Source organism: Triturus cristatus, chromosome 3_2, assembly GCF_964204655.1.
Source record: "Triturus cristatus chromosome 3_2, aTriCri1.1, whole genome shotgun sequence".
Classification (NCBI taxonomy): domain Eukaryota; kingdom Metazoa; phylum Chordata; class Amphibia; order Caudata; family Salamandridae; genus Triturus; species Triturus cristatus.
The window spans coordinates 326,724,184-326,750,883 of record NC_140584.1 but is presented as its reverse complement, the minus strand read 5'-3'; the positions used below and the strand labels follow the sequence as shown (position 1 = coordinate 326,750,883).

The following is a 26,700-nucleotide window of genomic DNA, read 5'->3' as shown; positions in this document are numbered from 1 at the left end:
GATGAAGCGCTTAATCAGTTTGAGATGGTTAACATTCTACTCATTGGCAGGCCAGTGTTTTTTTTTTTTCTTTTTTTTTTTTTGTCCTCATATGCCACCAAGGTTTTATATGAGCAATCTATAGGTTAACAAGCGATATGCTGCCTCAGTACATTCCAACTGGAAGGGACAGACATGGAGCAAGGACCTCGTCCCACAGCGATAGTGCTTGATATACCTGCGATCACCATACCATAACCTTAAGGGGGGTTCAGGAGTTCAGCCAGAATACTGAAAGAAGTATCAGAGCACGGCAGTGTTGGTGATTTAGCCATGCTTGATGGTTATGATTTGCGATGGTATGTTATGGTATTTTAAACAATTTCGTGCATTATTTACTGATGGAAGTTTACTGGGAAGTTTTACAGAGAGGTTATTTGGGCAATAAGATGTTTAGTTACATGGATAATTTTACACTTAGTTGTAGTTTTTGCACGAGGATATTACAGCCCTGTTGATTAAAGTTTGTTTCGCATGCTCTTAACTAGAAATTTTGAAACAGTCATTTTTAGGTTGTGATTCAGGATTAGGTAAAAGTGAGACCTCAGACATTGGGGAAGACGTGTAGGTTGTTCCGGCTCGCTCGCTACGCTTGCTCGCCACAGTGCAGTATTTACGCCCTACCACTTTCAAATGTCACCAGCCGCCCCTGCCTTCAGCTATGGAAGCAATGGGCTTTATCGGTGAGTTTTGGCTTTTAACAAATCTGGAAAGGTATTTTATATGCTACCTTTACCTTTACAACTGGTTCCTCATAAAAAATGGTGAAGAGAACCAGACTTTAGACAGGGAAACCAATTCTCCTGCTTTTGCCAGTGAATATGAGTGGCTCAGTTGCCCTTCGGCTTGGTTTGACCCATACAAATACAACATATATACATACATACTTTTTCTACCTCTCCAGGACTCTACTCCCCAAATCATCACTTTAGTTTTTGTTTGATTCAGTTTGATAATATTTCCTGAGCAGTTAGTGTCTTTCCTTTCTAGTAGGCTCTTTAGGCCATTTAAGGTTCTTGATAACAGAATTGAGCTATAGATCTGTCATACGTTTATGTAGGGGTCATGACTGGTGTAACAAGTTCATGTACAGGCATATCATTCAGTAACACTGGGGACTAGTAGTGCAAGAATAAGGCATCCCTGCCTGGCTTGCACAGTTGCAATGAATTTATCAGTCACTTTGCCTTTAGGATCATAATCAACATGGATCACAGTTTCCACTCATAACGCCCTTCTGATGGAGGCCTGAAGAGGGTTGAATGTGATAACTGGTAGCTCTTTCAACAGTGAATGTCAATCAAGCAGATCAATGGGTGATACAAAAATATAAGAACACCACAAGTAGCTGTCTTAGTTGCTTTGTTGTGAATTTGGTGATTAGATGGTGTAAGAAGGAAATCTGATCAATTGTTAAAAGGTCCCGAAGAAAACTTCACTGGAATTGGAGATTATGTTCTGAAATTTAGCCAGTCCTAAAGATTACTTAAAACAGGCCTTAACTTGGCATTGATGCCTATTAGGATTATAGACCTATAGCTATTGGATTATATTTTGGTTACTTTGTTTCAAGAGGAGTAATTTATTTAACCGATTACAATTCAAGCATATTAATCTCTCTCTCTTCCTAGAGCACAAGGCACATAATTTGCACGTACATAAATTGTGAAATTGCTGCTCTCACAAAAGTGCCTGATTATGAGGAATGGGGAGCTGCCAACAAGGGCCTGTTAAATTCTGCCCAAAATACTAGCTCTTCAAACTGACCACCAAAGTTAGGTTTTCACGATGCCCATTTTCTTTGTCTAATGTGATCCAGTACATTAAGTTGTTTACTGTTTTTTGTCTTATGGAGATGACTCCATTCTGGCTCTAAAAGTGGGCGACCCTTGTAGAATTCAAGATTGGCTCATGCTATACATACTGATCTTCAATACTGTGATGAGCCACGACTCTCTCCAGCTAAATGGAGAACAGAGTTGATAATTATCGTGGAAAACAGGGTAGCTTGGGAAAAAAACAGCTTGTAACCACCCTAGTCAATACTTCAGCCAGTGAAGTCTTGCACTAACTTAATGTGGAAGCCGCAACAAAGTTTTCTGTTTTAGAGATAAAGTCTGGCTTCTAAATACCTACAAGGGATGATCAAAGAGTACTGCGGAGAATGTAAATGATATGCAATTAAAGGAGATCATCACTGTCTTTCTGTGAGCTGTGACAGAGCTCCCAGAAGGCCCAAACAATCTAATCAAGAGAGCTAATATGATTTCTGCAAGGAAGTGTATGTGGTCTGTGAGCACAAATAATCAATCAAAAATGCAGTTACGATATGAAGAACTGAAAAGTTCAAATTAAGTTAACAAAAAAGCTAACTATGTAAGCAAACAAGTCAAATCAGAAATTAGAGAAATCAGTAAAGCTGTAAAATAAATAGAATTCTAAAAATTAAAATCAAGAATTTTTACAGGAGCCAAAAGGGATCAAAGGTAATCTAGACCTCAAGTTCATTTCGAAGTTCAGTTTGAATGCATATCACTTTTTTGTTTTTTTTTAAAGTTTTTTTTTTTTAAACAAACTTTATTAATTTTGACCAGTAACAGTACAGAGGAAAGCAATGATTGGAGATCCATTTCTACATAGCAGGATCATATACAATTACATGGTGATGACACATCTTGCATACAAACATAAGTTAACAATCATAGCATATCTCAGCAGTGTACCACAAAAGCAGGCCCACCTTCTTGCTACCCAACATTACAGTTGTCATTCTAACATAACATCACTTCCCGTCATGTTGTTTAACAGTTATACTGTTGTCCTGGAAAAATATCTAGTCAGTGATATACATTTTATTAACTCCCCACCCGCCACCCCTGCTGACAAGCCGTCACAATGTATTGAAAGTTCTGAATGAAAAAAGCATGTCTGGGACCTAGCGTACATACTCTAAAAGAGTTGAAGCAAATCCTAGGTAGGAAAAATCTTTACGTATAGGGGGGTAATTGGGACTAATGGGAATACTGGACCTGACAGTTACCTAATCTAGGGTGCAAAAGTAAAGTCTACTCTTTGGGTAGGGGCTAGATAATGGAATAAAACGTCTTATCTGGAGACCTATAGTGTGAGAATGTCAAATGCTTTAAAAGGTTCCAACAAATGATCCCAGCTCATTGCGATTGGGTCCTTTCTTAGGCCTCTTTTCTCCTCTCTATGGATCGCCACACTCTCTTTCCACCTCCTCCTTCCAATTAAGTAGAGTAGGGGGCATTGGGGATTTTCATCTACTAGTAATACCTCGTTGTGCAAGGAGTAAAGCCAGATCCGCAAATCTGGCTTGTAATTTGTGTTCTTTACGCCGCCTGTATAGCCCCAGTATGCTTGCCTCTACTTTGTGCCATCCTGTGTCCCTTACTACCTCTTTTAAAACAGTGGTTATTCCACCCCAGTATCGTCCCACATTGGGGCAGGCACAGAGCATATGTAATAAATCTACATCTTGTTAGGGCATCCTGGGCAGTGTGATAGAATGGCAGAGAAGATGGCATGTAGTTAATGCGGCGTTAGGTATGCTCTCTGCGTAATCATGTACTGAATTAATTTGAAGCGGGTGTTACGGAAGGTTTGCTTTGGGTATTCCAATTTTGTTGCCCATTCCTTGTCTGATAGCGATCTATCGATGTCATGTTCCCATTTAACACGTATTACAGTGAGGGGAGTGGGACGGTGTGTGCGAATACCCCGATGGAACCACCGTGTTAAGTGGCTACCTGTTCCCATGAGGTTAATGAAGTGGACTAGTTTGTGTGTGTTTGGTTCTACCCTGTTAGCCGCCCAGTCTTTTTTCACGTACCGCAGCAGACTTACATGGGTCATGAACAGTGTCTCCGTGACACTCCGTTTACTTACAAAATCAGTATGCGTGAATAACATTTTGCAATCAGTGCCCTCAGAGACCGGATTGCTTTATGCAAGTTGCCCTCAATAAGATCGGTTTTGGTTCTATACACCTGGATCCCTAGATATGTAAATTAATATGGGCTATTGTTATCTTGCAGTGTCCAAATGGTATAGTCCAGTCTTCCATAGTAGTACCGAATGGGAAAGCAAAAGATTTCTTGTAATTAATTGCTAATTCAGCAATACATTTGAATTGTGTAGAAAGTCGTGCTACAGGGTGTAAGTTGTTCCGCAATCTCCTAGTGTAAAAAATAATGTCATCCGCGTATCGTGATACGGTTTAATGGGTGTTATTAATGTTTATCCCCCACTCCGCTGCAGACGCTCGAAGTTTGTGGGCCAGTGGTTCATGGGCAAGAGCAAACAGTATAGGCAAGAGGGGGCAACCGTGTCTTGTGCCCCATTGTGTTTGATATGAGTCTGAGGTGTGTAATCCTGTGCACACCCTTGCTATGGGGAGATGATATAGTAGTCGGATCCAGTGGGTATGGGCTTGTGGAGTCCCGAACCTCGATAATGCGGTGTTTGAATGTATATCACTATATCAAACCATGCTGTCTTGGCCACTGAAGTGCTCTTCACCTTAGAGTGAGGTGGCTTGAAGATGAACAATAGGGTGTTTTGGAGAAGTGGCTCGAATGCAAACAAGCTCACTTGAGGTAGTGTTGAATAAGTAGGGATGGTTGATCAAGGTGAGATCAATCCTGGTTGAAGGTAGCTTGAAGATCTTGGGATTTAGGTGCTGCTGTGCGGGTTTCTATAGGGCAGTATGATATCTCCAGTGGTTTGAGGGTTTGTTGTTGTAGTTTGACTTAAATGCAATCTCAGAGGGTCTCAGCAGCTTTAAAATGTAAAATTGTCAGAATCTGTTGCAAAAGTTATAGTGGCTGCAGGGTTTGACACATCTAATTCCGCTAAGCCAAGCTCCCTTTAGCAGCATGTCCCATAAAACCTATGTTACTTAGGGCAAGGTCCTCACTAGCTAGCAGACCTTTACAGCAAGCAGGCTTTTCTCAGATTTACAGCACTCATTATTTCCCTCAGAAAGCATCTTTTTTAGACAACAATTGTTAAAAATATACCTTTGAGGTCCAAGACAGGAAACAGGAGTTACTGGTTCTGGAGGAAAGCGCTTGAGACAGAATTTCAAGGCAGAGTTGGACAAAACAATTTACAAAGATACCATCAGTGTGTCATGAATTGCAGATAAAGAATCATCTTCTTTTCTTTTTCAGTTTGAGCAGGTTCTCCACTTCCGTTTTTTTGACATGTGTGTTTTAAATGTTCACCTCGTTAACTATTGATGGTGATCCTGCAACCAACCCTGATAAAATGTGCATGCTTCCAATTTCCATGTGTTCAGAAATGTGATACCAGTGCTTAATTTCTCGGCAGTGGCACTTGTCAGCACATTTACATATGACAGCCTACCACATGGTTGCAGCATTTTTTGAATTCAGATGAGCACAACACTGTTGTTTATTAATTGAACATACATTAAGAATGAAGAATACATGCTGCCAAAACCATTCTTTTAACTGTGGGGTCTTGAAATGGGCAGAATTGTAGCACCTATAGGAGTGTGACTTATTAGTTATGCTGTTACTGCAATTGACAAATGCAAAAAGAACAATTGATGGACAGAATGCTGAACAATGTCAAACATTCCTCCCAGTACAAAGATCTGGACCTAAATCCATTGTTTTTTCGCTCCCCGTATTATTCCAGTTTAAACCCAGCCATATGTAAATTACTCTTGACTCTGATCCCCATGGAAACAGTCCAGTCCGAATTCCAGGCCTGGTCCTCCCTGGACCAGAAACAAGCATTCTAGGACCGGTTTCGGGGTATTACCCCTCCTCATCCACTTTAGCTTGAGTCCAGTGGCATGAAGATCACGGGACCTGGTCATTATTTCTTTGAAGGAGGGCTCACAATACAGCATAAATCCATTTGATTTTGTGCAAATGGAACACCCATCGGAGTCTCGCTCAGACACGGGCGGCAGCTAGCACGACCAGGGCCTGTTTTTGCATAGAGGGTTCCTACAAGGTTGAGTTGAAATTTACGTCAGAAACTTATAGGGCCAGACAGCTTCCCTTCTAGCCCAAAAGAACTTGGGCCCAGAACATTATTGATGTTTTTGATGAGTTTCTTTCCTTGGGAGCGCTTACAGCCATGGTGAAAATCTTTTTGTTTTGGCCATCCTTGTTAGAAATTGGGTTTCTGGTTGGCAAAGAAATGCGCCCTGTCCAAGCAGGAGGCACAATCCTAGTCAGCGTAGGTCACAACACAACCTAAATTATTCTGTGCTCATCTCTAGTAGCTTGGCAGTTCGGGCTGGACTGTTCCCATGGGGCGCAGGGTCAAGACTGATTTGCATATGGCTGGCTTCAAACTGGAATGGCATGGTGAACAAAAAAACGATGGATTTAGGCCCAGATCTCTGTACTGGAGTGAATGTATGACATTGTTCTGCATTCTGTCCATCAACTGTTGTTTTTGCATTTGTCACCCCGAGTGGGACGGGTATGCTCAGACGTGAGTCCCGTGCTCTCCATGCCACTGGAATCAAGCTATCTTGGCTGAAAAGGGGTGAAACCCCGAAACCGGTCCTAGGATGCTTGTTCCAGTCCAGGGAGGACCTGGCTTGGCAGTTCGAGCTGGACTGTTCCCATGAGGCGCAGCGTCAAGACTGATTTGCTTATGGCTGGGTTCAAACTGGAATGGCATGGTGAGCATAAAAACCATGGATTTAGGCCCAGATCTCTGTACTGGGGTGAATGTATGACATTGTTCTGCATTCTGTCCATCAACTTTTGTTGTTGCATCTCTAGTAGCTTGGCACAGAGCAGTCTCGCTTACCTTTAAAGGCAATGTGTAAAGTATTTGTGCAACACCTCATACAACAACACAGTGAAAATACAACAAAAAGACTCAATGCCAAGTTAGAAAAATAGATTAGCATTTTGTAAATACAACAAGACCAAAATGACAAAAAATCCATCCAGTAGAATTCGAGATATGAATTTATAACAACTAAGAAGCAAATGGTGCTCGATAAGTTAATTGGTCCCGCTGTACCGGGACAAAGTCAAGAGTTCAGGCTGCCCGCGAAGCAGTGCATGTTGGATATAGGACCCATGCAGGGTCCGCTGAGCAAAAGTATCCTAATCCTTGTTGCAGCATCAGATATGATGATCCCCACGCAGTTGGGGTGTTGTGCCGGAGTTCTTCATGCAACTGCAATGATGCGTTGGTTCTTTTAAGTGAAGCTCCGCTTCGGTGTTCGGTAGTTCCGAACGCAATGCATGGGTAATCCATGCTGTTGGTGCGATGTGTCGATCTTCTCCATGCAGTGGAGGTGATGGGTTGGCTCCAAGGCAGTGGTTCTGCAGGCGATGCGGCAGTTCCAAGTGCAATACGCTGGTCTGGTTCCCACAACAGCATTGATGCGTTGATTCTGCTCTTGCAGCAGAGGATGCATTAGTTCCACTGGAGCAAACTCCTAGGTCCACTTTCAAGGGTCCAGGGCTGGGTGGCACCAAGTGGCAGGACAGACTGACAGGCAGATGAGCCCAAGGGTTGGAACAGGAGGTTTCTAAGGGGCAGATTTATGACGTCTGGCGCATCTCTGCTAATCAGCAGAGATGCGCCAGAAGAGTTGCGATGCATCGCCCACCCGTGCGCCACCATTGATGCGCCGCATTTACAATGCAACTTTTTTGTAATGCAAATGCCTCTGACACCATAAATCACAATTTTTACTTTTCTCAGCAAGCCTATTTATTGACTGCGAGTTGTATTTCATTTATAACAATCTGAGATTCTTTGAGACAGAGAGACCACTTCTTCATTGTGACAAGTATATGTCCTTTACATAAAACATTAAACAAACTTTACATTTTTCACAGTAATTTGATGACAATTCGACAAACATAAACAAAATACTTTAAACAAACAGGAAAATTGTTGCACTTCAGTACTAAGATATCCTATTTTATAGAGTGTGGGGACTCAAACTTATTGTTGCCTCAACGGTAAACTACTTGTTATGGTCCTGTGCAGGGTCAGAGAGGAGTGTTTCATAGTAGTTATGGAGAGCATTGACTGAATATGTTGTTTACGCTCTTCTGGGGACGTTATTGTCCGATTTTTATCCCAAACGTGTCTTGTTCTCTGCTAGCCGACGAGTTTCGACCTGTGTTGTTGGGGACCTATATTTTATTCATAAGGTCTTCGTCAGGGCTCATATGTGATTCCAAATGGACATCTTTTTCGTACTATCGGTTGTAGGTTACTGTCATCTTCTTTACCCTTTGGGTTAGTTCATAGGGAAAGGGGACTGACTTGTGGTTCTGGTCCAATCTCACTTTGGGCAGCTGGAATCTCTTGTTGTTCGTGAAATTGTAGGTGCCGGCTTGTATCTTGTGCGGTGTTTCCTTCGTCTCCGTCCTCAGCTGTTGGAAAACGCTCCGTACAATGCGGCGCACCGTGGCACTCGGATGGGCAGATGCGTGACGCATCTCCTGTCGGAAAGGCGGCGCATTGGTGGAGTTGCGTCGCAAGCGCGACGCAGCTCCAGCAAGGCTCGGGGGTGCCCTATCCCTTACATGCTGAGTCAATCCTTACGCCTGCTTCAAGCAGGCGCAGGGTTTTGGCGCAGCATGGCCTTAAAAGTGACTGAGTGAAATCTTGTAGATTTCACTCAGCCTCTTTTAGGAGGCGTTCCTGCGCTGGAACGCCCCCCCCCCCTGCTCCAGAACGCCTACATGTGGCGCAGGGCTTTACAACGTGACGCATCTGCCAGATGCGTCATGTTGTAAATACCCCGCAGCATGGCGCAGGATTTGCGCCGCCGCTGCGTCACAAAAGTGACGCAACGGCGGCGTAAATGAGGCGCAAGTGGCTCATAAATCTGCCCCTAAGTATTTTGTGTCCCAGAGACTTATGCAACAGGAGACAAGCCAGCAAGCCATTGAAGTCACTCTGGTTTCAAGTCATGCAGCTCCAGTCATTCTCACCCAGGCAGCGGAAATGCAGGCAGCAGGGTACCTCACCAAAACAAGAGCACAGCAAGGCATACTTCAGTAAAGCAGCAGCAGTTCAGCAGAGTACCAGTCCTTTCAGCAGCACAGCAGTTCTTCTTTCTAGCAGGGTAGTCACAGTCCAGAAGTAAACTTATTTGGTAGTGCCAGAGGTGCAGTACTTATACCCAGTGGTGCCTTTGAAGTGGGAGAGACTTCAAAGTAAACGTTGGAGTGCACAGAGGCTCTCCCTTTCTACCCTGGCTTCAGATACATTACAGAGGGGTAATTAATCCTTTGTGCTGGGACAAGGCCCAGCCCTTTCAGGTGTAAGTGTCAGCTCTCCCTCCCATACTGCTCAGGATGGGTGATCTGCATGCAGATGACAAACTCAGGCATACCTACCCTTTCTGTGTGTGTGACTATCTAGAGGGAATGCAGGAAGCAAGCTGTCACCCATCACAGACGTGTATTACAGAGACAGGCAGAAGGTACCAAATGGCTTAAGTAAGTAAATACCAACCTTTTGGAAGTGCAAAATCAACAATTGATGGGCGGAATGCTGACCCCACCCATACAGAGATCTGTGCCTCGCCATTCCAGTTTGGACCCGCCCATGTGCAATCTGTCTTGACCCTGCTCTCCATGGAAACAGTCCATCTCGAATTGCCAGGACAGGAAACAAGTAGCCTAGGACCGTTACGGGGTATCACCCCATGTAAGCCTGGATAGCTTGACTTCAGTGGCATGGTGAGCACTTTCTGCAAGTGGCGTTTGAAAACTGGAATTTAAAATCCAACTTCACCATAGGCTGGGATTTTAAATTGTGAGTTCAGTGACATTAAATTTGAAAAGTCTAACTAACCCTTCACATTTGGAAATAACACTGAAAAGATGTCATAAGGCAATCACGATTTTATCCTATAGGAGAGATAAGCCTTGCAGTAGTGAAAAACGAACTGGGAGTTTTTCACTACCTGGAAATGTAATGTTTAAAAGTACATGTCCTGCCTTTTAAATATACTGCACCCTGCCCTGTGGGTTATACAGGGCCTACCTCAGGAAAGACGTATGCATAAAAAGGGATGATTTTGGCTAGGCCTGGGCGGTAAATTCCGTGGAATTTGGGTAATTTTGCATTTCGCGGAGAACGTGGAATTGGCAAAAATTCCACGATCCGCGGCTTCGCTGATTTTTTTGCTTGTTCGCTTTTTCAAAATGTTTGTTTGCAAGATATTGGCCCCCGAGCACGTAAACAGCGTTTGCGAACAGGAAAAAAGCATTGCGAATGGGCGGAACAAGCAATTCTGCGTTTTCGCAGAGATTATTTACCGTTTTGCAGAGCTTTGCATAGCGGGACTACGAAAATTTCACCCACCCCTAGTTTTGGCCTGGCCAGATGTTTCTCTTGCCAGGTCGACATGACAGTTTAAAATTACACACAGGCTCTGCAGTTGCAGGCCTGAGGCATGGTTAAGGGCCTACCTATTTGGGTGGCACAAGCAGTGCTACAGGCCCACTAATAGCATTTAATTTACAGACCCTGGGCACATGTAGTGCACTTTATTAGGAACTTATAAGTAAATTAAATATGGCATTTGGGTATGAGCAAATGTTGCCATGTTTAGAGGAGAGAGCACATGCATTCAGCACTGGTTAGCAGAGTCCTAAATCCAACAAAAAAAGGGAGTAGAAAGGCAAAAACATTGGGGTGACTCTTCAGAGAGGGTCATTTTCCAACAGCCCTGATTTTACAAAAGTCACCATGAACCAGTGGTGGTGACTTCCAATTCATGAGTGTATTTAAATATTGCAAGGCCTGCTTCGGTTATACCTGTGTTGGTAGGCGAAAGAGACATGAAATGCTGCATACGTTTTCCACTCAAGAGTAAGGCTCTTTGGCAGTTTATTTCCTGGACAATTGTTAAGATTAGATCTGTTTCCTTTTTGGGTTTTTTACTTTTGGAGTGTGAACATGGCAAAATGCACTTAGGGGCATATTATCAAGAAACGGCGTTAAAATTATCGCCGCTTTAGCGGCAGAAAACTGCCGCTAAAGCGGCGATAATGGGCTTGATAATATGCCCTTGAGAATTCCAATAGAAGCCCATTCTGGTGTCAACATGGGCTTCTATTGGAATTTTCTGGGGCATATTATCAAGCCCATTATCGCCGCTTTAGCGGCAGAAAACTGCTGCTAAAGCGGCGATAATTTTAACGCTGTGCTTGATAATATGCCCCTAAGTTATTTATGATGAGTAAGATACATACACACTACAAGAACCACTGCTTTAATTGCTGTACAACGAGTTCCAGGGTCGAGATTGTGAGGCTGCTCGTGTGCACAGAATATTAATGATTTCCCTAGTAAAGGTTGGTGGGTGGGATTCCTTGTGGCAAATAAAATTACTGCTCTGCGGAAGGGAATGCGAGAGGTTTAAATGTAAAATATAACCACTTTTTGGTAGTCCATAAGATTACAGTTGTTAGGTCTGGCACTATCTGTCTTCAGATACAGCACAAATGTCAGAAAAAGCCTAATCAATATGCAATGCACATGACTAATGAAATAACTGCTGAAGCAGCATACACCCTCTGGCACAAAGTACATAACCACAGTAATACGTTTTTCCAACTCAGCTCGAATTGGCATTCAACTATCAGCTTTAAATACGTTTTGGAAATACAACCTAGTTTATCTTTTTCGGCATAACAATTTATTTTTAGCAAATATCTTTTCCATTTTGGACAAATAAACTCCGCTTTATGCATTTTGTTTCTGAAAGAACATCATTTTTGGATCCAAAATACCAGTTTTCATTTTTAGTAAATATGGGGTCCCACAAAATCAGCTTGCTACTTTATTCAAGTACTCTAATGTTCAAATGTTTCACCTGAACAGAACAGGCTTCAAATGTCCATGTTTTACAAAAGCAAATGCTCTGGATGCTGTCATAATGCCAAGGATAACTAAATAGGGCGATATTACTCAGCATTAATAATAATAATAATAATAATAATAATAATAATAATAATAATAATAATAATAATAACAATGATTATAATAGTAATGCTCAGAGGTACCACTGTGCCAATAGTGTAAACCATAACTGCCAGAATTCTCCCAAAATATCATTCATGGCCATATTAAGCTAGGGACAGCCACAATTAAGTCAGAGGTGTCCACAATTAGGTCAGTGATGGTCACAATAGTTAGTGAATTCTACAAGTAAGCGCAACTAGATCAACAACTCCCAAAATATGTCAAGAATGACAATTATTATGCCAGGGCCATTACTATGCCAAGAATAGACACAATTGTGCTTGAGATGAAAAGGATATCAAGGAAAGCAATATAGACTTTTGGAGGTCCAGGTAATACTCCAGGGAGCAACACTATTTTTCAGGAGAACCAATGTGCAACCCCAATTGCAGACACACGTACATGCATGAACAAAAAAAGGGGCATACACCCTGAGACACTGGGGAGGATCTCAGCTTGGAATCGAGCCCCTGCTCTCAACACCTGTGCTGATTATGCATCCACCTCACTCACTTTCTCTCCGACGCCTGCAGGTCCACACTTAAGTGACTCCTCTTTTACTCAAGCTCTGATTACAGCTGAAACTCCTCCCTCCTGGCCCATCGTTCATACACTTAGTGTGGCTGATAGAGTGAGGCCTACAGCATGTACACTCTCCTTGTGACTTCACTAGATTGGCAGCATATGCATACATTTATTGTGCTGGACCCGTAAACCAATGCAGTGTGTGTTTGCGTCTTTGCCTGAGGCCCTTCTATTAGTTAGGTTGGCAGTTACTCTAAGGATCTTGAGATGAGTAGTGCTATCTCCTGAAATGTGCATACCTCTCTGAATGATCTACTGGGCTGACTTTCTCTTTGGAGCTCTACACACGCACTGCTGTGAGCTACCAGTAGCTCCTGACCTTCTTGTTGAAGATCCATTTTCTAAAAGAAATGTAGATGACAATTACCACATGACTTGAAAAATTGGGAGAGAAGAACCCCAACACTGAGCATTAGCAAGCAACAGGTGCATATGTTGTAATCTTATTTATATGACACTTACTACCCCTGACAAGGCTTTTAAGTGCTTTTTGGTGAGTAGCTCGCTACTCCGGAACTTAAAAGTGGATTATTGGTGAATTAGTGAAATATAAACTTTAATTGGGAGTGGTGGGAGTGGTAGATATGTGAGTCTGTTAGTTAGATGAATAGGATTGAGGATGGATAAAGGAGGGAACAGTTTAGAAAGGATTATTTGGAAGTTCATAGTAGCAAAAGACATTTAGGAAGAGTCAGAGAGGAATATGCGATGTTACCTTGCATGCGATACATCGCATGCGATTACAACGCTGTTGTTACATCGCATACCATTACAACACAAGTCGTTACAACAACTTGCTGTAGGGGGCGCTGGATGTTGGAATAGTATAATTTACTATTCCAACTCCAGTCTGTGCAACAGTAGGGAAGGTGTTAGATTTTAAATCCATCACAATCTGCCCTCAACAGCAAGTCGTTGTAACGACCGCATTGTAATGGCATGAAATGTATCGGATGTCTCCCTCCAGACAGCATGCTATTCAGATGAATAGGATAAAGGATGGATAGCTGAGGGAAGCATTTGAAAAGAGCTGTTTGGGAGTTCATAGTAGTAAAAGAAGTTTGGGATGAGTCGGAGAGTTGAGGTAGAGGATATTTTGGAAGAGAAATAAAGTGACTCCTGGAGTGGTGATTTGATGAATTTTAGGGAGATAAGTTATTTGGTTCTCTGCAGTGAGAGGAAAATATAGAATATGCAGATACATCACCACACATGAGAGGCATACATACAAAGAGATTTTAATATGAGATGTATATGGAAAATAAAATCAGGAGATATAAAATTATAGTGGATAATGTCCCATATGTAGATGCAAGGATACATGTTTACACACTCAGGCTTTCTGTTTTTACTGTAAATTATGGTTTTTATGTTTTTTAAAATTTTATTATGGTTTTTTTTGTCACTCAATATTTCAATATGTTTCGGCTGCAGACATAAATTTGATACAACTACAACTGAGTTGAAGGTTTTCCACATCTAGACATGCAGTTAGGGCATGACTGCATGTCTAGATGGCTGAATGTTCATAGACATGAGAAGTGGCCTTTGCAGGAGATTTTGTACAGAGATGAGGCCTGCATATGTGCGCAATACATGCAGAATAGATTCTGACTCATAGCCACACATTCCGCAGCTTACATCAATGTCCTTAATCGTCCACGGGGGGACGTCGTCTTTGTGGAAAAAATGCAAAATCTAAGCTGAATGAATTCTAGTTAGAGTAAATTTTCCCCAAATGTTATTGATTTATATCCTTAGTATTAGAACTATTCTCAGCTGATGCGTGAGAGACTTTGTGAAAAATGTACATATTTCAAATAAATGAAATATATCTTGCGATTATATTTCCCATTTAAAAAAAAAAAGACTGCGACTGTTGTTTAATTTGAGTGACTCTTTTAGAAGCCGTTCATACCACTGGTTTTTAGCATTTAAATTCTTCCCTGTTATTTCTGACCAGATATGATGGCTCAAAGAATGGACATTGGAGTTCTTCATTTTATGCAAAAGTCTGACAAAAGATCAGAGACCTACAGAGTCTGACTGCCCGGACCGAACTTCAACCTGATCTCAGACACATCTGGAGGGAGGCAGAACATATATCGTAGATTTTACAAACAGTCTTATACAAAAAAGGATGTAAAGAATCCTGAGATAAATTAGAAGCCATGGGTTAAAGATAGTAGATTAGTTTTAATAAAGGCTCAAAAGTGGAGCGCTGTATTTTTGTCTGTAATGATTTAATGTGTGGCAAAAGAGTTAGCCTCTGTTTTTATGTCTAAATTGCATACATAAAAAGTGCTGTGATGATCAAATGTAGTACCCAGATATTTGTAGGAATCTACAATGTCAATTTTACCTTTCTTCATGTACGAAGAGCCTTGCTTTCATGTTTTCCATCCAATTATCATCATCTTTGTTTTGTCCAGGTTTATTTCCAGCTTGTTTTTAACACAGTGTGTACCCAGCTCTTAAAGAAGTCTTTGAAGCCTGCTAGATGTTTTTTTCTTGATGACCGTATCATGTGCGAGCAACGGGAGCTGGCCTAGCTTAAGTGGATGAGCTATAATCATGGTTTATCTAGGTTGTCTTTTAAATCAGCTTCGTAACAGTTAAACAAGATGGCAGCCAGTGCGCCTATCCAATTCAAACCATCCCAAGGGCAAATTTGTCTTGTTGCTATACCATTGTTTTTCAATTTTGACCTTGACCCGCGTGTGGGAATGGAGTAATAGGATGGCCTTTAGTAAAGTTGGGGTATGTCCCATGTATGAAGTTTTTCCCAGAAAGGGTGTTGCCACCTCATCCAAGGGTGCTATAAACTCAATAAAAACAGGTGTAAGGTAGAGCTTTCACACTTAATGTCTTCACAGTTAAGAATGGGAAAGTAAGCATATTTAAATCTGTACCAACAGGGTTGAAGCCAGTTTGTGAAAGCGAGATTCGATTAGTAGTAAAAAAAGGCAGGGGGCATTCAATTACAGCCCGGGGCGCTAACTTGTCAACCTTATCTAATGATGGAGACTCTAATGTTATCCATTTCAATAAGTGAGCTCTAAGACTCGCTGAGTAACAAAGATTTTGTAGTTGTGTCTTCAGAAAGGGACTCCCCAAAATTATTCACTGGTCTTCCATTACATTATGGTTTTATGACATTACATCAGTGTACGTCAATCTGTTAATAGAAGCCCAAAAGGCTCTAGGATTAATTTTCTTGCATGTTACTTGAAGCGCGTTCCAGTGCTTATCCCTTGATTTTTATTTGGTGCACTAAACCGTTTGTTTATTTGAGTTTTACATATTTTTAACTCTTTTATGAACCTCACAATCAGAATGGATTTTCTAAGGTGAATATATAGGAGTGGGTACAAGAAGAACTTCCCACACTGAATGTTTCAAGATGGCTTTAAAGTACAACATCAAAGACTGTACACTCTGAAAAAGATCTGCATAAAGTTTTCTGAACAAAGATAGACTTGTGACAGCTCTCTTTGGTGAGGAATGTAACCTTTATTCCCAGAGAACACAGAACTGTTGTTTAAGTCCTTGTGCTCCTGCATCTGTATGGTGGAAACACCCTGCTCCATGGCATCCCAGACTCCACACTAGCCTCGCTTAATGGCATCCTACACACTGCAGCACGGCTCTTCCGGTTGCCTGAAGAAATAGGATCACATTACCCCCATTCTGAGGGAATTCTACTGACTCCCCTTGCTGGCCCACACAATCTTCAAAGCTAGTTGCATCATTTAGAAAGCCTTTGCCACCTGTACCCCTGTTTTCTAATTTGCAAGCTCACAATTTCACATGTCTCTTAGAATTCCAACAGCCAGGACAAACAAAATGAAAAAACAAGCAATATGTATATTCTATTTATGCACGCTAATCTTGACTGCATTCCCATATCCATGAGAAATGCCCCAACCCTGCTGCAATTGAGGAAAGTTGAACACTCACCTCTTTAAAGAACTCTACATCATGATGCAACAATATCACAGAAACCAACTACCTCTTCCATCGAGTGTTAAATGTATCCTTGCCTTTGACTGTATACATTAATCTGCTGTCTTTTGACTAGGTTTGCGCTGTACCAATGCCACAAACAAATCCCATAAGGCATTCTAATCAGCCATCACCTCTCGACCATTATTTGATGTTTGGAAAACGTACAATCCTAATAAATATGAATTTGTTCTTTTTTCCAATGTGCATCATACAATGTCCAGCATTGGTTATATTTTAGGTATAAAATGATTACTCCATTCTCTACAATCATCCGAAATAGGTCCAACTTTTATCTCTGATCATGCTCTAGTACTGTTCTCTTCAGATTTATCTTTCACTGATTTCCAAAACTGCTTGATTTAAGATTTAATAATTCCCTATTATCTGATAAAAAAAATGTATAACTGAGGCTACTGCTCTTATTAGGGGATTTTTTTTCAAATTAATCACCCAACTGATACATCCATTCCCAACAAATGAGATGCTTTTAAGGCCTCTTTTCAGGCCTTCACTGTAGCTAATTCTGCCAGAAGGAAGAAGAATTTGAATTCTCAATATCTCACTTTACTCCACCAAATTAAAACACTTGAGCATATTTACTTTACTTACAAATTGTCTATGATTTTACATGAATTAATCACAGACAAATTCAATCTCAACAAACTTTTCACCACTGATGCTTGTATCATTTCACTTAACGTCAAATGTAAATTTAATGGGGGTCAGAAAGGCTAGTAAAATGCTAGCTAATTTTTTTTAAATAAAAGCACAACGTGAGAATATAGGCCACATTCGTAATTAATCTAATAATAATACCACTGCGATCTCGGACTCTCATATATCCAGCATCTTCCAATCCTATTACAAATCATTATATATGGAAGATACCACCACATCATAACCTTATATACAAAGAAATGTCAGTGGTCTCCCCAAACCTCCTCCCTTTCAAATACATTTGAAGAATTTTAATCTTATACTACCCTCAAAGAGTTTTAGACGCAATCAAATCCCTTAAAAAGCAAAGGGACCTGGGCCTGATGGATTTTCAGTTGAATTAATTTCTTCCCTTTCAACATTTATTGCCCCTAAATTATTAGAGCTTTTTAACTCTTCTATTTTAATAAGAAGGCTAGTGGCTCTTTTTTGGAAGCCTTGATTGTTATTATCCCCAGGCCAGATAAAGATCCCACACTTTGCAAAAATTATCAACCTATTTCATTAAGAAATCATGATTGCAATATATTTGCCAAAATCGGAGCATCTCGCATAGAAACTGTTGTACCCCTTCTTGTTAAGCCCAATCAGTCTGGTTTCACTAAGGGCAAGCTTGCAGCAATCAATCAATCAAAGATTTTGTTTGTTAGTTAATTATTACCATAAACATGATAAAATGTACAACGTGATCACAAGTACTGTACTTCAGGCAGTCTAAGCACCGGTGTCTCCCCATCACAGGCGCATTGAGCCATCTCTGAAAATCATGCTTACAAGAGGATAAAAATAAGGATTTTTTAACTGGTTTAAAACCATTGGCTTTCCTCTATTGTGCATATGAGCACAGGGAGATCAAATAAGACAACGTAATCAAACTCAGAACTAAATATATGATCCTTACTAAGGAGAATGCAAGTATCCACAGGTAACTGAGCAAAGGTCAAACACTGTAAACAATTTGGAGTAGAACAGCACCTGCTAGGGTTTAAAAGCATGACAAGGTTTGTTCTAGATACTTAATACAAACTTCAGACTACTGCACAAATGAGGCATTATCAGGGCTTAAGAGTATATTATAAGAGAACCTGAACTAACAAGGAGTGTGCAAAGATCCACAAGTAAATGTCAGAGTACAGAAATTGTATAAACATTTTTAGACAGATCGCCAGCTCACCCCACCTGCTAGGGATAAATGCATGACCATGTTTGTTCCTTATGTTTAGTACCAACTTGATGCTATTGTACAAAGTAGGTATTTTTGCAATTTAACAGTGCATTATATATGATCCTTAACTAACAAGGACTGTGCAGCATGTGGGGCATGTAAAATCCACAGGTCCATGGCCGCCGCCCTGCAGGTTTTAATATCTAAGGCTAAAAACTCCCTGTGTAGCAGTGGCCGCCGGTGTGCTAGCATATTTGGGCACACAGAGAGGACATGTATAAACATTTCTTTTACTTGACGGCACATGCAACACAATTGCTCTTTTGGTTGGGCCTCTGTCTGCCTTTTGGGGATTAAATAAAGGGTACGGAGGCATCCACATTACATCTTAATCAGTTCCCACTTGATGGTCAATGAAGAAGCTGCCTCAAAATAGGGCTGTTCCTTACTTGAGTCATATGAATTTATTACTAACCACCCATGTGATCGTTTTGTCAGTGCAGCTTTATCTTTATGCTTTTCTGCTGTACGCATTTGTTCACATATTTCTTACAGGTATAGCTGCTCTTGTTTAGTTACCATAGGTCTTGGATACCAAGATTCTGTATTATTTTTCCGGCAGGGATTTAGTGAAATGACCTTTCCCCCTTGTCAGATTTATCTCAACTCAGACAAGTTTGGCCAGGGATCCATCCGGGGCACTCCGTAGTCAATGGCAGTACTTCACAAAGGCTCCTTGCCTGGCTAGCATTTGTTTTTCCAGGGTGAACTCTAACCTTACTTTGGTGGGGGAAGCCGACCTTGGACTCTGGAATACACGCTTATATGTTCATATTACAAGCTTCTCCAGCAGGTCTTCATCTTTGCTCAACATTATCTTGTGCCATATGATAAAGTTGGAGTCAGTTTTGATGTGATAACTGTTATCAGAGTCTTTAGATTATGACCCCACAAATTGTTCCTCAGGTTTGAGAAGGCAAAGTCTAAAGCCTCTGTTTTTGCAATTATGTTTTTTTTTGTGCAGCGAAAGAATTCTGTGAGTCCAATTTAAACCCCAAGTACACATATGTTGTAACTTTGTCAATGTTGGACCCATTTAGGCTCCAGTTCACAATTTTCGCTATTCGTCGTTTCAGTGGTATGACTTTAGTTTTCTTGAGGTTGACTTCCAACTGATTATTTTTTGAGTACTCGGCGAGCCTGTTGATCAGCTTCTGCAGGCCCAAGCTGGTATTGCTGAATAGCAATAGATCATCTGCATGCAAAAGGTTGCTCAGTTGATGAGACTCAACACTGAGTGCATGCGAAATATTGTCCAGAGTTTCCACAACAAGGAATTTGTCATGAGGTACCGAGATGGCCGACAAGGACAATTACTAACCAACCAAGAAACAATTGACAGATCAGCAAGCACATTCAACCCGGAGGCGAAATACTTTTATTACGAATATGCTCATTGAACATCAATGGGCTAAATAGAAAGCTGGCAGACCGGGACTTTATAAACTATCAAAGGTCATTCCACATGATTGCCTTACAGGAGACGTGGTTAACTGATCCGCCACACTTATAAGGATACTTACGCTTCTTTCCACCAGCACTAAAAAAAGCAAGATACGGACATCGGCAGGAAGGTCTGGCAATCTACGTGAAAAATACATGTACAACCTCAGCTCACAAAGTTGGGTTGATAACACCAGAATCAATAGCCATTAAAATCTCCACCTCAATTGGGCCATCAGGGAACGGGACCAAGGAAATTGCAGTAATAAACACTTATATCCACCCCAACAGGAAAATCAAGGATGCAAACAATTGGCGAACTTTGTAGAGCTCTGCATTAGTGAGATCAAAACACCAGATACAATACTCACAGGGGATATTAACCTACATCTACTTGGCTCATCATTAGTGGAGGAAGTAATGATACAGAACCACCTATGGAACATCCCACAACAGCGTAACAATTCATCAGAACTACCTACAAAAACCGATCAGAGCCTAATAGAGGATCTTGAACATCTAAACCTCAGAGTTGTGAATGGTAGAAGCATAGGTGACACTCCTCCGGCATTCACCCAACATTCACTAACCAAAAACTCGACGCTAGACTCTATGTTTTTGTCTCTCACCCTTTTTAATGAAATATTTTCATTCAGTATGGGTGACAAAGCCGACAGCGATCACCGGCCTCAGCAGCTCACTCTTCGCACAAACATGCCAAAACTCATGAGATGGAAGGGTCAGCCAGGTATGACCACCACAATCAACTATAGAAAAATAAAATGTGTGCAAGCGACGCAAGAGAACTTTCAGCAAGCAGCAACACTTTTATTCACATCCCGTGAAGGTAGCAATGAGATGGAAAAACTGACAAACTATACGAACTCCTTGGCAAAATTATTTGCCTTCCCAATTAAATCAAGGACACAGCAAAGCTGCAGCGGCAATTCCAACTTTACCAGGATCCAAAAGAGTAAGATAAGATCAATAAAAAACACTATCAATTATACGTTACGGCAGGAACGGTGGTCTCCAACTAACATCTTAAAACTAGCTGAACTACAACAGCAGAAAAAACAGCTGAAGCGAGCGATTTGGGAGGCCAGGAGAGATAATGAGGACTCTCTATGGGCGAAATTGCATGCAGATTCCAAGTGGAAAGACAGTGCAAGGTTCTGGGAGACTATAAAAAGATTCACCCATCCAACACACGAGGGTCTGTCTTCAAATATATCTGAGGAGGACTGGGCCATCTACCTTGGAAACCACTTTCACCAAGAAAATATCTTATTACATATTGGGACCAGCTCGGAGACAATACAAGGAGAATTGCCGGGATTCATACCCACAAACGATCACCTGATAACGATAAAAAGCTATATAAAGAAGGGAAGGCAAGAAGGAGAGCCGGTCCCAAAAGGAATCCCACCTATGCTTTATAAACAAAATACAGATTATTGGGCAAAAGCACTTAGTCCACTGTTCATGGAAGTAAGGCAGACAGGCCTACTTCCTTTGTCCTGGCGTGCCTCGATAATCTCACCTATATTTAAGTCGGGCGATAAGACTCTGCCTAGGAATTATCGTTTAGTTGCCCTTTTGGATAATGAGGCAAAACATTTTGCAGGCACTCTGATGGACGGATTGCAAAACTGGGCAGAAGACAACTCAATTATACCCTTCAACCAAACTGGCTTCTGCAAATCTGTTGGAACTGTAACATACATAATCACCATGGCTCTATTAATAGATAAGGCAGAGACTACAAAAATGCCACTACACTTATGCTTTATCGATTACTGGGCCGCTTTTTATCATGTGAACCGTAACAGACTTTGGTCAAAACTGGCCGGCTGGGGCATACCACAGACCTTACTAAACCTGCTAATTAATCTACATACTGGAACCTGGATCCAAGTAAAGTTGGGGGACGGGTCAGCGTTATTCAGGAAGATACCAACATCAAAAGGTCTCGAGCAAGGCTGCGTGCTGGCCCCAACCCTAGGCAAGACTCGCATAGACTCAGTAAAAGAATATAAATATCTGGGGGTGATTATCGACAAAGGGGGGCTTTTGGCTGCCCAAAGGGACACAATCAAAAAGAAGGGAACAGCCCTAGCAATTTCATTGAGAATCCTTAACTCCAAACTGAGTGGCCCCTCGCTTTCCCCACTGGTGGAAGTAATACGTGCAAAACTCCTGCCTACAATAACCTACGGGAGCGAGGCACAGAGGGGGAAGGACTCCAAAATCTTGGATGGTGTGGTTGCAAAAGTGCACAGATTAGGCTCGAGTTTGGTGTTTAAAAACAGACCCTTTCAAGACAAGGTGCGACAGTTATTTTTTGGGACAAAATAAGAAAATCAAAACCAGGAAACCTAAAATGGTATTTGCGGTTACAACTACAACAAAAAAAAATATCACCAGCAACAAAATACCTACTAGCAAGCCTGACCACCCTGGGCCTCCCCGAGCTTTGGGAAACATCTATAAGCCACTGTATTCTCAAAAAAATAACAAAGAAAACAGTAAAGAGCCAATCTTGGATCGAAAACAAGGTAGCCCTATCCAGAAGATTGCACGGCTGGATGGTCCTGAACTCCTACACTTCTCCCCCTGCTCAAAAATACCTAGCCCTAGGGTTTGCCAAATCCATTAAAATACAATTCCTGAAGTACCGATTTGGCTTGCTACCATGCATAAAGCACTATCCACATTGGCTAAAAAACACAATCCGATTCCATCTGTCGCCTGTGTGGCACAGCGCAAGAGGATATGCTGCATCTGCTCTGTACGTGCAAAGAACTAACACAGGAATGGAAACAGCTCTTAAAGCCACTTTTTAACCATAGAGGCATCCGCACACGGAGGCAGGCCGTGATGGCATGCTTTGCACCAGGGGACACGCAGCTGAACTACCGCCTGGTAAAATATTAGAGACAAGTAAAGAAGAGAATGCCACAAAATCAAGATGCCGATCACTGGTTACCAACTTTGGTCAGAACAACATTATAGTCATTAAGAACTGAGTCGGATGCTGTTAAACAAATATTTTGTACAGATTTTACTAATTTTTAGCAAATTGTTTTATACTATTTTTAAAATTGTAACTTATAATTGAAATGTCATGAGATACTTTGTAGCAATGGTTTTAAGTAACTATGCTAAATAAAATACTTATTTACTACTGCCAGGGAGGCTGAGAGATCCCAGATGAACAGATTAAACAACGGTGGCACCTGTACACATCCTTGTTTCAATCCGAGGGAGGTGTTAACCTTTCTAGATAGGTGGCACCCGTCCCCTTGATCTTTACCCATGTTTTTGTGTATATCAGCTGGAATGCCTTCAAAAGGTTTTGTGGAATTCCCCAGCGAGATAGTTTTTCCCAGAGCAGACCCCGAGGGAACTTTTTGCCTCTGTTGCACACTCTTGTAGTTTTTGCAGTAGTACTGTCAGGAAGTATTTGAGGTCCACATCGAGCAGTGATCTCAACCTGTAGTTGTTAGGGGATGCAGCTACCCCACCCTTAAAGATAGAGTGAATCACTGCTTCTCTGCAGCTTTTCAGTTAGGGTGTTTTCCATCAACAATATTTGCCCAAACACTGAATTCAGGAACCCAGCCCAAGTAGTGACGTTGAGCTTTAATAGCACAGTTGGTATTCCATTACGGCCGGGTGTGCTGCTGGGGCACGAGTTCTCGACTATTTTTACCAAAGCCTCCATTGAGAAATCTCGGGGGATCCATTGATTGGCCTGGAGTGTCAAAAACTCCAATATCATTATTTGTTAGGGTCATCAACTCTTGCAGGCTTGTGCTGCAATCTTTTTCATATGGGGTCAAACCTAGGGCAGAATTGTCATCTATGTTTCCCTTGTAAAGTATTCCTAGATATTTAATCCACTATGTTTGTGTAGTTTGCCACTCTGGGACCCTTTATCAAGCTCGTTTACTAAGGTCGCTCTACTTGGAGAAGTAAAGTAAAAATGCCCACAATGCTTTTGATCTCTCTTTCTTTAACAACCATACCACCTTTTTAAGGCTCTTACGTTCCATTTGTAGGCATTTTAGTAAAGCTAGGACCCAGGGTGACCGCCGCAGTTGACACAGCACTTTGTTGATCCTTGACTTGATGAGGCAAACCGGCTTTGGCTGGAAGATGGAAGGCTTATGGGTAATATTTTCACCTTTCTTCTGGTTGTTGGCTGGATATCCTGCTGCTAGAGTCTCATAGAGTTACTCCCAAGCCTTTATCAGATTTTTCTCAAGTGTTAGTATTTTCTTCCGGATTCCCTCTGCCTTGCTTGCCAGGCCTCCAATATTGTCTGGGATTCATTTAAGGTGTTTTAGATTTTCAGTGTGGACTTCAACCTGCACTATACATGCCTGGTCTAAAATTAACATTTCAGCACTTCGACAGATGTTTTGTGGGTGGAGGTCTCTCCCAGATCTATGCTCACTTTTGAAGTCGACTACCCCCCCCCAATACAATCTGGTGCTCGCCATTGTATAATCAAGGTAGGAGATCGTATTATGCGAGTGCCTTGTCCAAATGGGTGGAATGTTCCTTGTGAGGCGTCTATTGAGTATTACCAGACCGGCTGCTTTACAAGCCTTCCTGAGGCTTTTCCCAAGGGTGTCATAGCATCTGTGCATGGGAGGACTTTGTACTGGCAATACCTGTAACACATTGTCGTTAGCCTCATATGTGTCTTGAAAGAGGTTCAGTTTAAAATCTCAGGTAATTCCCAGTTTTGCTTGTCTCCTTTACACTCCAGGAGCAGCATGATATTTGTTTCCCCTATTTTTGATTTTTCTCTTGGGTTCACATAAAAATTATTCAGGTCAAGTGGAGTTGCTGTCTGCTTGTCCCATTCCTTCAGATGTAGAGCTAGCAGCCAGGGTTCCTCTGTGTCCAGTGGCGTTACCCTAATGGATGACTTTGAGTTCACATAGGTCGCCAATCTACTTTTACCCTTCCATGGGTGCTGGTTTTGCATGTCCGTCTATTGAATTCAATGGAGCCAATTAACCGGATGCTGGTTTGCACACAGATCTCCTGCGTTGTGATTATATCAAACTCCTTGAGGTATTCCAGCATTATAGCCTCTTAGGTTTTTGTGGCAAGACCACCGAGGTTCCAAGCGCAGAAGTTTAACTTATCATATTTTGTTGTGTGGTGTTTCGGGGGATTCTCGACTCAATAATCATGCCCTCCCACCGTTAGAACTGATGGTAACCAGCTCCAGTTATCCGAATCACCCTGTTTGGAGTCCCATCTAGACCCTGAGCCTTCCTCTGCTTGCAAATCTGCTGCTTGAATCTTTAGCCCCGAGACCCTGGCAGACAGGGGCCAGCCCACTGCACCTTTCAAAACTGAGGGTACTTGTTGTTTCCAACCCATGTATTACGTCAGGCGGAGTGACATATGACTTTTGGCATCTCTTATTGGTTGATTTGAATGCTGGAGCAAGGGCGGGTAAAACCCCTCTTGAAACAGCAATATTTTTATGCCCCAGCTCTTTAGCAGCTCTTTACAGGCCATGACTTTGGCGTGAATCTGCGGGCAGTTGAACGTAACAAGTGTGGGTTCAGATACTTGCTTTCTGCCGGGTGCCAGGAATTTAATCGAAAGGATATTTTAGAATTCGGCAAGCCTTTTATCAGTTTTCATATACTTGAGTGATTTAGTACATCATGGGTTCCTCTAGCTCTGTATTCTGGAATCCACAGCATGCTTGCCCTTGGTCCTGAATGGGCAACAGAGGTCTTAAGACTCTCAAGGATATTTCTGGTTGGGCTTGTGACCTGGTCTTGTGTGCCCCCTCCTTGAATATTTTATGTCATCGCAAGATGCACCATACTCAATTCTGGATGTTCCCCACATGTGCTGCATATTGATTTAAAGCCATAATTTATTCTCATGTCCTTCATGGTTTGTGATCTGGTGCCATTCTCCCCTTGTGCTTGTCCAAGCTCAGAGGCACAGTTCTGCTGGGGGCTAACCTCCCTCTTTTTGGTCTGGTTATTTTGTTTGCTGAGCCTCCCCGTCCAGCAGAGAAGTTACTGTCTCGCGCCAGCATACTGTTTACGGGAGCTGGTTCTAACTCTTCCTTGTTCCTTATTGTACCCTCTTTTAGAATCATTCTTGGTTTCTTGCCGGCCTTTTTTACCCAGTACCTGGAGTTGTTGGAGCTGTAGGCACATCCCAGTCTACCGATGGTCTCCATTCTCTTAATATTCATTTTCTGCAGCTCCGTGCTTGCCCTTCATTAATGTGGGGGCCACTGTCACATTGGCAAACTCAACAGGGGCTTGCGCCATGCAGGATCTCACTGGATAGGCTTGGTGTCTGCCTTTCCTGGCCCGCTTTCTTTCCCAGGTTATCTGGTGGTGACGACTCAATGATCACTAGCTCTTGCATTTGTTCTTGAGTACTCTTCTCGATGGGGGTCATCCTGCCTTCTTGCCTGTTTGTCCTGTTTTGTTGGTTCTTTTCATTGAGTTGGGTAGTTACCGTAAGCATCCATTCAGCTTCTGCAGTGCACTTCTCCCAAACATGGAGCGCTTTCCTCGCAGTGTCTACTTGTGCTGCAGCCTGTGTCATTGTGCACAATACTTTCCTTACTTGTCTAAGCATTTCCTCCAGAA

The 26,700-nt window shown here is 41.9% G+C and overlaps 1 protein-coding gene across 1 annotated transcript in view; it reads right to left on the bottom strand.

Moving 5' to 3' along the window:
• Nucleotides 1–26,279, bottom strand: part of LOC146857287 (uromodulin-like) — a 102,279-nt gene extending 76,000 nt beyond the window's left edge. Inside the window, exon 1 of the mRNA XM_085647031.1 lies at nt 26,056–26,279. Within this exon, the coding sequence (XP_085503157.1) occupies nt 26,056–26,279 (224 nt within the window). The remainder of the gene's footprint in view (nt 1–26,055) is intronic.
• Between the last annotated feature and the right edge of the window lie 421 nt (nt 26,280–26,700).